Source organism: Hypomesus transpacificus, chromosome 6 (assembly GCF_021917145.1).
Source record: "Hypomesus transpacificus isolate Combined female chromosome 6, fHypTra1, whole genome shotgun sequence".
Lineage (NCBI taxonomy): Eukaryota > Metazoa > Chordata > Actinopteri > Osmeriformes > Osmeridae > Hypomesus > Hypomesus transpacificus.
This window is the reverse complement of record NC_061065.1, coordinates 5,481,459-5,492,553: the sequence shown is the minus strand read 5'-3', so window position 1 is coordinate 5,492,553 and position 11,095 is coordinate 5,481,459. Positions and strand designations below refer to the sequence as shown.

The 11,095-nt window shown below is 46.3% G+C and overlaps 1 protein-coding gene across 1 annotated transcript; it reads right to left on the bottom strand.

Moving 5' to 3' along the window:
- Positions 1 to 34: 34 nt before the first annotated feature.
- Positions 35 to 9,339, bottom strand: LOC124469032 (phospholipase B1, membrane-associated-like). Its single transcript, XM_047022115.1, has 38 exons — positions 9,235 to 9,339; positions 9,103 to 9,154; positions 8,928 to 9,005; positions 8,690 to 8,755; positions 8,507 to 8,577; positions 8,257 to 8,332; positions 8,068 to 8,175; positions 7,852 to 7,923; positions 7,662 to 7,733; positions 7,293 to 7,379; positions 7,104 to 7,164; positions 6,868 to 6,926; positions 6,463 to 6,536; positions 6,299 to 6,342; positions 6,029 to 6,137; positions 5,867 to 5,918; positions 5,661 to 5,741; positions 5,497 to 5,562; positions 5,248 to 5,348; positions 5,039 to 5,120; positions 4,825 to 4,929; positions 4,299 to 4,394; positions 4,123 to 4,194; positions 3,936 to 4,013; positions 3,715 to 3,775; positions 3,334 to 3,392; positions 2,969 to 3,036; positions 2,752 to 2,795; positions 2,501 to 2,600; positions 2,362 to 2,413; positions 2,174 to 2,254; positions 1,994 to 2,059; positions 1,585 to 1,679; positions 1,365 to 1,446; positions 1,108 to 1,212; positions 928 to 1,023; positions 732 to 806; positions 35 to 593 (listed from the first exon to the last, which is right to left on the bottom strand). Exons 1-38 carry the CDS (start codon positions 9,312 to 9,314, stop codon positions 309 to 311), a joined length of 3,111 nt encoding a protein of 1,036 aa, XP_046878071.1. The 5' UTR covers positions 9,315 to 9,339; the 3' UTR covers positions 35 to 308.
- Positions 9,340 to 11,095: the final 1,756 nt, after the last annotated feature.

The following is an 11,095-nucleotide window of genomic DNA, read 5'->3' as shown; positions in this document are numbered from 1 at the left end:
CTTTTATTGTTTAAATAAAAAATGATATACATAACTAATAATTCCATACATTCTAAATGGTAATTGGGAACATAAAACGTTGGTACTGTTTCCCCTAAAATAGGGGAAATATAAATAATCTACAGTTATATTTACAGAATGCTTGGTAGAACATGCAAAACCCGTATTGTGTGATTATGTGTGCATGTGAATGTTTGTGTTTGTGTGTCTGAATGAGAGATAAAAATAAAGAGAGAGAAAGAAGGAAAGACAAACTGCAAAGTGAAAACAGTTGACCAGTATCATCAACATCATCATTTCACAGCGCCTTAGAAAACAGTCCCTTTCATCTCTACCACTTTGTCCTCCTTCTTCCTTTGGTTCTGACGCAGTCTGTAAGACATGAGCAGCCAGGTGACCCCCCAACCAATAAGTAAACCGACCACAGCAAGAACCGCCGTCACCCACACAGGCACAGAGGAATCACACTGGATGATGGGGGCCGTGGGGCCTGGACTCAGGCTGGTGGTTGCGACTGGAGGTTGGACAGTGGTGCTAGGCTGTACAGGTGAGCTTGAGACGCTGTTGAGCTTGGTAAAAATGAACGGATGTTCCTAAAGGGCAAATAGACGTACGTAAGTGACACGTGCGTCACCTAAACTCATCTCAGAGTGAAGTTGAACACGTGTTTCACCAGTAGACCGTGCTGCCACACTGTGTGTGATGCTTCAGGGATTATGATGTCTACATACCTCAGAGGGGCACTTGAGTTTGGAGCGATCATGTGTGAAGTTGTTGTACATGTGTTTCCTGCCTACTGGCTCCATCTGTGAAAACACCAACAATGTTACTGATGACTAACCAACCCTATGAACCTGGAAGCACAGAGCACAGCGTTGGTGCTCAGCCATTTATGGGTTGATCCTTCATGTCTTCCCTCTTGCTCACCATGTTGTTCCAGAGAGCGATGGCCATCTCCGCATGGCCTCGTTCGCTGATGTGGAAGCAGTCCGCAGAGAAGAAACTCATGTCAGGTACTCCCACCTGTGAAAACACACGGTTAGTATGTGTGAACATTGATGTGTGTGTACGTGTGTGTGTTTATGCTCAACATGCAGGGGTACTAACCCCAACGTAAGGCACGAAGGAGCTGTGGAGGTAGGGTTGGAGGACGACAGTGAAATCCTCCCGTCCATCGTAACGGTCTCCAGAGATCAGAAACTCGCTCTCAATCTGTTCAAAATAAATATGAAGAGAAGAGGAGGATATTAAATCTGTGTGTTTGAGCATGATGGATGAATCTGTCATTTATTCTTGTTAAATCTCCAGACCTAGAATATCGAACAATGTGACTTTATTATTAGTTGTAGCCTCTTCCCCCCTACCTGGTACTCCTTGTTGATGCGTTTGATCTCTTCCAGTTCTGGAGAGTTATCATCTGGACTCATAAGGCAGGGACACTTATTCCTGTCCAGAGATTAACCATAAATATTTTAACCATAAGTGGATATGTGGGCCATAAGAATGACACCCTTTTTTGAAAATATTTTTTCAACCTAAAAAAACTATCATTTTAGAAATAATAATAAATAAATAAAATGTTACCTCTGAAACAGGGAGCACAACGTGTTCTCCTGCTGCACCCTCCGAAGAGGCTCCAGTTGCAGTACCTCAGTAACACTGACCATTACTCTAGGTACCTGAGAGAGAGAGAGAGAGAGAGAGAGAGAGAGAGAGAGAGAGAGAGTGAGAGAGAGAGAGAGAGAGAGAGAGAGAGAGAGAGAGAGAGAGAGAGTGAGAGAGAGAGAGAGAGAGAGAGAGAGAGAGAGAGAGGGACAGAAAGAGAGAGAGAGAGAGAGGGGGGAGAGAGAGAGAGAGTGAGAGAGAGAGAGAGAGAGATCATGGCGATAGGTCGTGAGAATGTACATTTGTTTTTAGTTCAGAAAATGATGATCATTTCGACAGACACGTTTAGAATATCTACTGATCCACAATAATGTTTCTCCTCACTGACGTGTTGGTACAGCGAGTCCAGGCTCAACATCAGGTTGTGGCTGTAATTCTTTGGAGTCAGGTTGTTCTGTGGGAGGCATGGCACAACAACACTTTGTTATGTATCCACACTCTGTATAAACACTACTGGTGTGTCACCGTTCCGTCAGTCTGGGGTGTATCGCTTGGAGAGTACACATACCTGATCTATGCAGTAATGACAAAGATCACTGCCCCCGACAAAGATGGTCAGTAGCTTCCAATCATTTTCAAAATCCACTTGCTTTGGGTCCCACAGACAGAGGAAGACATGGAGGACAGAACCCCTTGTCAGATGGTCCAAGCTGAACTTACTTTACTGAGTGTATCCAGTGTGAGAACAATTGTTACCTTGTTTTCTTTCATGGCCTTGATCAACTGTTGGATCTGAGCTGGGATCTCACTAAGAAACAGCAAACATGGGTATGAGTGGGACTGACAGGAGAGGAGGACAGAGACGTGTCAGGTCGAGAGAGTCTGCTGTACTTACAGGGTCATGGCCCCAGCCACGGCCATGTTGAAACCCTTCTGCCTTGAACCTTGACCTTTCGAGAAGCCCTGGAGGGAGGGGTTGAACTTCTTCAGAATGTCTAGAAGAAACAAACAGTTGTAGAGACAGCATGGACTACCATCTTTATAGGGTTAAGACGTGTACAGCACCACCATCTGTGGGTCAGTAAGTTGTCCACTGTATTCAGAGAGTGACATCTAGTGGTCACATATGAGCATTGCAACACTCACTTGGCAGTGTAGTGACAGTCTCCAAGCTCTGGTCACCTCCAATACTGCAGGAACACAGACACACAAGAACATTTGTTTTGTAAATCTCTCTTTTATAGAGACTAAGAGGGAGAGACTCAGACCAAGCTCTCCAACAATGACCATGCATGGTCAGGCAGGCCTGGTGTGTGCTAAAGGGTGTTTACATATAGGAGTGTATAATTAGGCAGAGCTGTACCTCCATGAAACTCCTTTGTACTCTCGGTTGAGTTCAAGGATGTTCTTCGACTTGGCTGCAACCCCAGCCTGTGAAGAAAGAACGAGCCGGCTTTAGTCCAACTGATGTACGAGGAAACAGATATGAAACAATTCTCTGACTAAACAGGAAACCAGAAATCATGATACAGATGTCATATAATGCTGTTGTCTGCATAAAAGATATTGAACATCAAAGGCATATCACAAAAGTTGAACTAGTTACCGATAACAAATGATTAGAGAGGTTCATAGATCATGGACACTATAGACGGTTTGCTTAATCACTCACCCACCCAAACACACACACACACACACACGCCACTCAGTCTTCTTGTATTTTCTTACAGTGATTGAGTCTCCCAGTGCTGCCACCACCCTGATGTCTGCTGGGCGCAGTTTGTGAACTGGGAAGAGGTGAACGCACAGTTAGTACTGCACCAACTCTCCACCTGTCATCTCCACCTGTCATCTCCACCACCCCCTGTCAGGGATCCAGTGAGGGGAACCCTGAATCTCTTTCTCACCTGAGGTAGGCACAGAGCCCTGAATCTCAGTCTCACCTGAGGTAGGCACAGATCTCACCTGAGGTAGGCACAGATCTCAGTCTCACCTGAGGTAGGCACAGATCTCACCTGAGGTAGGCACAGATCTCACCTGAGGTAGGCACAGATCTCACCTGAGGTAGGCACAGATCTCACCTGAGGTAGGCACATATCTCAGTCTCACCTGAGGTAGGCACAGGTGTGGATGGAGCCACGGATGAACAGGAGAGATCGCTTCCCCAGTTCTAGTGATAAATACGGACACAGAAGCAGAACAGAGTGAGTCCATCATCTTTAAGCATGTTTCACTAATCTCACAGTCCTGTATTGATAAGTGACTCACAGCTGACAGTTTGGTCACCTCTGTATCCAAACAGGATGTTTGAGCCGTTTGTAGGGACCTACCGTGATTGGTGGAGGTTTTGGGGCGGGGCCCTTATAGGTGTAATTGCTGTTCTGGTAGGTCTGCAAAAACGGTGAGTCCTATATGAAAGAAAAAAACATTTTTTTTTCTATTTAGAAAAAAACTTAAAATGAATTTTTCTGAAACTTAAATACTTTCAAAGCTAGAAAACGTGTCAGAGAGAACAACCTTAGATGGGCACTTCAGGGGAATTTCACTGGAGAACGCCTGCACAGCAGTCTTGTTGCCAAGAGGCTCCAACTATGGATAAGCCCAATGAAAAGGAATGATTAACTTCTAAAGGCTAACGCATGTCGCGGCTCCTCTCTAGGTTCATTTTATGACTTCTGTGTCTCGAGTCTGACCATGTTGTTCCAGAGAGAGCGAGCCATCAGAGTCTGGGACTTCTGGCTGAGATGGAAGCAGTCAGCGCTGAAGTACGAACGGTCTGGCCGTCCGTCCTGGAACACAGTGGAACACAGTGGAACACAGCGGAACACAGGGGAACACAGTGGAACACAGTGGAACACAGCGGAACACGGGGGAACACAGTGGAACACAGCGGAACACGGGGGAACACAGTGGAACACAGCGGAACACGGGGGAACACAGTGGAACACAGCGGAACACGGGGGAACACAGTGGAACACAGCGGAACACAGGGGAACACAGTGGAACACAGCGAAATATTAGGATTGGTTTGGGTCTAAAACAATCTAGAGAGAATGTTGCATTGCCTATGTGGTTGAATTCAGTCGTCCAGGCAATGCTACCCTCATGCGCTCACACACACCGGTGATTGCCAGTCTGTAAGCAGCATTCTCTCATGACCCCCCTGTGTGGGTTAACAAGTCTCAAGTCTCCGTCCACCACCCTGCAGACATGACTTACCTCCAGCAAAGGCACGATCACGTCTCTGAGGAGAGGCTGAATGACCACGGTGAAGTTTGAGTGGGTGTCATACCGGCCCGACTCCACCAGCACGTTCAACGACCACTGAAATAATCGAAGGCAAGGGATTAGAATGCATCACACTATAAATACAAGACTGATAGTTATGCTTTTACAAAACAATGAGTGCGCATCCACGTGGTGTTTGTCATACCTGATAATCTCTGATCAGTTCATCCATCTGCTTTAACGCTAGAGATCCTTCTTTGGGCAGGATGACACAGGGACACAGGATGCTGTGGAGAGGACAAACAGAGACTCTACACATCTGAAGCCACTCTGATCCAGGCCTTGTGATACACGGTAATCATGATGTAGAACTGTTGTGGGCAGAGTAGGGACAGGTTTGGTGGGGAAACGTACTTGACCAGCCAGGTGGGGCACTTGACAGAGGGGTCCTGGTGGGCCTTCCTCAGGGAGGTGATGTCTATAGGCTCCACCAGGTTCACGATGGCCCGGGGCACCTGGCATTAGGACAAAGAGACAGACAGACACAGAACCAGACACTAACATTAGATTAAGAGATATTCTTCTCTTCCTGAAAGACTTAATCCGACTAAGTAAATGATAAACCCCAAATGGAGTAAAAGGGCACTTGCCCACAGTCCTAACCTCTTTGTGAAGGTAATCCAGTGCTTCTTGAATGTGACGTAAAAAGTTCTCCACAGAGTAAAACAGCTGTGGGGAAAAGGGGGGGAGAGACAGTTGACTTTTAAAGAACAAAAATCCCAAGATGCAAAAACAGGTATTACAGAAGACACCGTATTAGTACTCACTGAGTTCTGGCAATAAGTACACAGGTCATTGCCTCCGATAAACACAGTGATTATCTTCCAGTCAGATTGAAAATTGATGCGCTGCAAGACAGAAGGCACCATGAAAATATGCATGTCAATCAAGGAGTGTTGCTAGGAAGCTGTCCATAAACTCTGTGAAATACTTCTCTATGAAATCACTGACTAACACATCTGAGCCGTCTTACTGAGTCATTCTTCATCAGGGCTACAAGGGTTCGCACTTGCTTCGGCATATCCCTGAAAACACACAAGAAGACACCTGATGAACCTGATCACATGGAGGCCAGGCAGGACGTGTGTTGGCATGGATGCAGGTGTTTAGAGAGCGGTCTGGTGGTACTCCTCACTTGGCTTTCCCTCCTGCCACAGCCTGGTTGAGGAAGGCCTGAGGGGTGTCCTGTTTGCCAATGCCCGTAGAGTAGCCAGTCACCAGAGGGTTAAAGTGCTTCAGGATATCTAAACAGCAGCAAAAGACACTGGGATGAAGCTCAGGGAGCTTAATACACTCTTAAGTGAGTCCACAGAGGGGGTGAGGCACAGCACTGGAGGCCAGTGTCCTGTCATTAACTTTAGCTGATTATGTGAATCACAAAGACAAGGAGAAGAGAAGGACTCACTGGGAAGTGTTGTGACGGTGGTAAGGTTCTCGTCTCCCCCCATACTGATTTGCCAAACAGAGACAGAAAACTGCATGAGTCAGGGTTTACTGATACATGTAGCTAACACGAGTGATAACAGTAAGTGATTAGATAGTGGTAATGGCTGCACTGTGGTGACCCACCTAAAGGAGAGCCCTCTGTACTGTCGCAAGACATCCAGTACGTTGGTAGGTTTGGAATCAATACCGTTGCCTGCCTGTTGATCAGAAACACAGGTGATCATTGGATGAGTGTCAGAAAGCAGGTGGGTGAGTTGGCTCACCACTCAGCAGGTGGCCTCAACACTCAGCAGGTGGCCTCACCACTCAGCAGGTGGCCTCACCACTCAGCAGGTGGCCTCAACACTCAGCAGGTGGCCTAAACACTCAGCAGGTGGCCTCACCACTCAGCAGGTGGCCTCACCACTCAGCAGGTGGCCTCACCACTCAGCAGGTGGCCTCACCACTCAGCAGGTGGCCTCACCACTCAGCAGGTGGCCTCACCACTCAGGTAAAGGTAAAGGTGAAACCCCCAATTGCCCGACTCACTGTCAGAGAGTCTCCCACGGCGGCCACCACCTTGATGTCACCTGGCCGGAGAGCGTGAACTAGGAGGAGGACACAGGATCAGGGCGGACATAGCAACACACACACACACACACACCACAACACAACACATTTAACTTATCAGTTATAAACTTATCATTTCACCTTTGGGTGAAATGTTACTTTGCATAATACTGCAGGTAAACAGTCTTCAAGGTGTGTAAGTTTGTTGTTCTTACCAGAGTGTGGAGGGTGGCTGGAGGGGCTGAGATCCTCACATGGCAGCTCAGTACCCATGATCTGACAAGACACACAGAGCACGTCCACAATCAGCAGCATGAACAGTGTGTGGGCTGTGGGGAGCTCCATGGGGCTGTGACTTAGACAGGCTGCTCTGGCCCTGGTCAACATGGCAAGGAAACACTCACTGGATCAAAACCAAGACTTGAGAGACTTGGCTCACTGTGGAGGGAGGCTACTGGAGAGTTCCTCTGTGTCCTTAGGAAGGGCCGGTTCTGAGAGAGAGTTATATGGGGATGGAAAGAGAGAAAGGGAGAGAGAGAGAGAGAGAGAGAGAGAGAGAGAGGGGAGAGAGAGAGAGAGAGAGAGAGAGAGAGAGAGAGAGAGAGAGAGAGAGAGAGAGAGAGAGAGAAATAGAGATAGAGAGAGGGGGGGGGGAGAGATAGATTTATCTCAGTAACATTTTGTTACAATTATGTGTTGTTGTTTTCTGCGATAAACTACTTGCGTAGTTGATAGCCATGCACAGTTTGTGCGTGAGAGCGAATCTTTCCTACCTCAGTGGGGCATGGGACAGATAAGATCATGTAATTGTCCCCCATGTTCTGCCGGCCACTGGTAGACTGCAGCTAAAAGACAAATGACCCCATTATTACAGTGTTCATCGTGGCCTGGAAAGTGAGCGTGGACAATGGTTGTGTGTTGGCCTCAGAGACATGGCCTCTGTTGCAGGCCAAAAGGACTGACCAGGTTTGCCCACATCTGCACCATCAGCTCGTCTGTGTGACGTGACTCTTGTGTGGCAGAAGGCCTCCCACTCTGTTGGGGAGGCACAAAGGAACAGCTGTGTGTGAACATCTAGCCCAGTGCCCACAGCTGCTGGGCCTCACTGGTGACTGAGAAGAGCGTGTTTGTGTGCTTCATTTCGGGAAGCGCTGGTGGCTTCAACTGCTGGTCACTCACGTCGACTGAAGCGCTGTTTGTGATGAAAGGAGAGTCCTGCAGGAGGACGGCAAAGTCACGCCTGCTGCTGTACCACTGCTTCTCCACCAGGTGGCGAGCAAGGGACTCCTGGTGGGTTTAATTGAAACACTTGTTAGGAACAACAAGTCCATGAAGATACTGAATGGGAGATGAGATGACCTGTTTTACCTGCATGGCCTGAGTAAGTATGGTCTTCCGTAGTCTCTGTTCACCTTCGCTGTTTCTCTCCATACATGGGCACATCCTGCCAACACAAAACCCAAACATCTCCCATGACACCCAACCAAAAGGATCACATCCCAAAAGGATCACATCCCAAAAGGATCACATCCCAAAAGGATCACATCCCAAAAGGATCACATCCTAGAAACAAAACTTGGGTAACTCAAAAACTCAGTTTGTTCTTTAAAAGCCGCACCTGTTTTGGTGGGCGGGACCAGTGTCATAGTCGCCGTTCCATACAGCGATGCTCACAATGGTCCGCTTCAACTGTAAGTACGTAAAAAACAATCATAAACTCCTGCTCAACAACTTCAGTTAATCCCCAGGAGAAGTCTAACGTGTCGTGGAAAGATGTGCCAGCGGCCGTATATTATCAGACCTGTGAGTGAAGCACTCGTAGAGTAAGATCTAGTTGTTGCACAGTCGCTTCGACGGCTGAGGTTACCTACCGACACACAAACACCATGATTGTCTAGACATGTTTGTGTTGACATGTTTGTGTCGACATGTTTGTGTTGACATGTTTGTGGTGTCATGGGCACGACTAGACTATGATAAGGCTGAAATGTAGAAGGACGTTGTGGGTGAGATTATTTTTTTTGTCTTTGACCTCTGACCTTGTCCTGACATGCGCAGATATCGTCAACCTGGATGAACAGCAGCACCAGCTTCCAGTCTCTGCCTGTGTCTTCGTCCTGTCGGAGGCAAGGTGAGATGAGTCGCTGATGGGTCAAATTAACCGTTTCAATACACTAGGTTGTGGTTATTGGGAAAAGGTAGTTTTTCAAATACCTGATTATTGCTAAAGGAGAGACAAAGTTTCTTGGCCTGCTCCACTAGACTTCTGAAAAATTGTAAAGGATTGAAAATGAGACGCACATAGGCACATGTACAGGTGTCTTTCTTGGGAGTGTTTTGACTAACCTGTGCTGTGAGATGTCGGAGGAATATGGGTTGATTTGATAAGGTACTTGACTGGTCAGGGATGGGTTAAATAGAGTCATCAAATCTTGAAGGAGGAAATTCAGACGTTTTGTTACTTTAGAAGGCCTTCGAGGAATAACAACAGAAATATGCAGTAAACGTGACACCAAGGTCATTGATGCTGGGTTTGGCCTCCTGCTATCTCTCTGTATCAGTCTTTTCTTCTTCTGTGGTTAGATATTAGTCATGTTCTTTTGTCACATGCTTTGTTATCAGTGAAACTGACATCAATAAACACTGACTTCCATTTGCTGTCAACTAGCTCTATAAAGGTACAACTATCAGAGCAGCAAAGATATCATACAGTAGTATGAAGTTCATATGTGAGAGCGATTGGTGGATTGATTAAAGAAAGATAATGCCATAATGACGTTCAGTAGAGACGTTCCTTAGAATGTATATTGTTGCAATCTTCATCCACAGACATTTCCTCCAAATCCCTTAGGAGTCGCTTAAAATACTCACTCAAATTTGTTTATGAAATTGTAACATTTCAAAACTAATTTGAAATAGGTAAGCCCAAGATACAGACCAATATACCCTCTGTCAGAGCACAGTTAGATTGAACCATAAAACACAGCTAAACATCTCAATATAGGCTTACCGTGAAGCTTTGAAAGCACATTGGACAGCTTACTGCTGCAGAAGAAAGAAGGACACATTTGATTATCATTATCAACATTTGAATGCTTCAAATGGGAGTGAGGTGGCAGAGCGGTTAGGGAATCGGGCTAGTAATCTGAAGGTTGCCAGTTCAATTCCCGGGCCATGCCAATGGTTGTGTCCTTGGACAAGGCACGTCACCCTACTTGCCTCGGGGGAATGTCCCTGTACTTACTGTAAGTCGCTCTGAATAAGAGCGTCCGCTAAATGACTAAATGTAAATGTATGTTCCACATGATGTCTTATGATCCAGAATGCTGGTCATCCCATATCCCAGAATGCACCCCAATGTTACTCACCTGTCTGTCTGGATGTTTCCGATAGCAGCGACCACGGCTAGGTCTGAGGGTCTGACGCTGTGAACTGGAGAGAGAGGTGGAGTCAACATCTTTACACTGGGTTTCAAATGGAACATTTAAATTAACCACAGTCACACTTTAGATGCAGGTGCTTGTAATCAGCGTTATAGATGATAAGACCTCCATGAGATACTTATTAGCATTAATTTGTTTTAATAAGACTGTATAAGTGTAAACGATATTGGTAAGGGTTGGGGTCAGGGGTCAAAGCTAGGGTTTCTGCTTAAAGTCATATTTCAGGACATCACATCACCACAATTCAATTGGTTCTAGGCGGTCTTCTTCTGGGATGCTGTATGTACTGAACTAAGTGAGATACTAGATGCTGTATGTACTGAACTGAGTAAGATACTAGATTCTGTATGTACTGAACTGATTGAGATACTAGATGCTGTATGTACTGAACTGAGTGAGATACTAGATGCTGTATGTACTGAACTGATTGAGATACTAGATGTGTAGAGCTGAGGGTCCAGTGCCAGACCAGTCAGTTCTGTCACCACTCAATAAAACACATGGACACTCTTCTGACTCCAGATAATCAACGCTTTGAGATCAAACTCACCTGAGGTAGGAGGGGGGTGGGAGGGTGGGGGAATCACAGGGCAAAGTTGTGCATCGGCTTTGGGATGAAGATGACAACAAAAAGGAAGCAGATACTTTGGTTACAAGTGCTGTAATCAAGTAATGAATTCTCACACATAGATTTATAACAGAAATAAAAGTCGAGTCCATAGACAGAATCATGCACAGCTAAAATGAAAACATACTCAAACTGC

Bases quoted from the DNA above. Each gene is read 5' to 3' on its own strand.
- LOC124469032 (XM_047022115.1), bottom strand. From the start codon at position 9,314: ATGACTCTATTTAACCCATCCCTGACCAGTCAAGTACCTTATCAAATC. The intron at 2,796-2,968 runs GTACAGCTCTGC...GTGTTCCTGCAG, and splicing joins TACAAAGGAGTTTCATGGAG to TATTGGAGGTGACCAGAGCT. The intron at 594-731 runs GTATGTAGACAT...TTTGCCCTTTAG, and splicing joins AACTCAAGTGCCCCTCTGAG to GAACATCCGTTCATTTTTAC.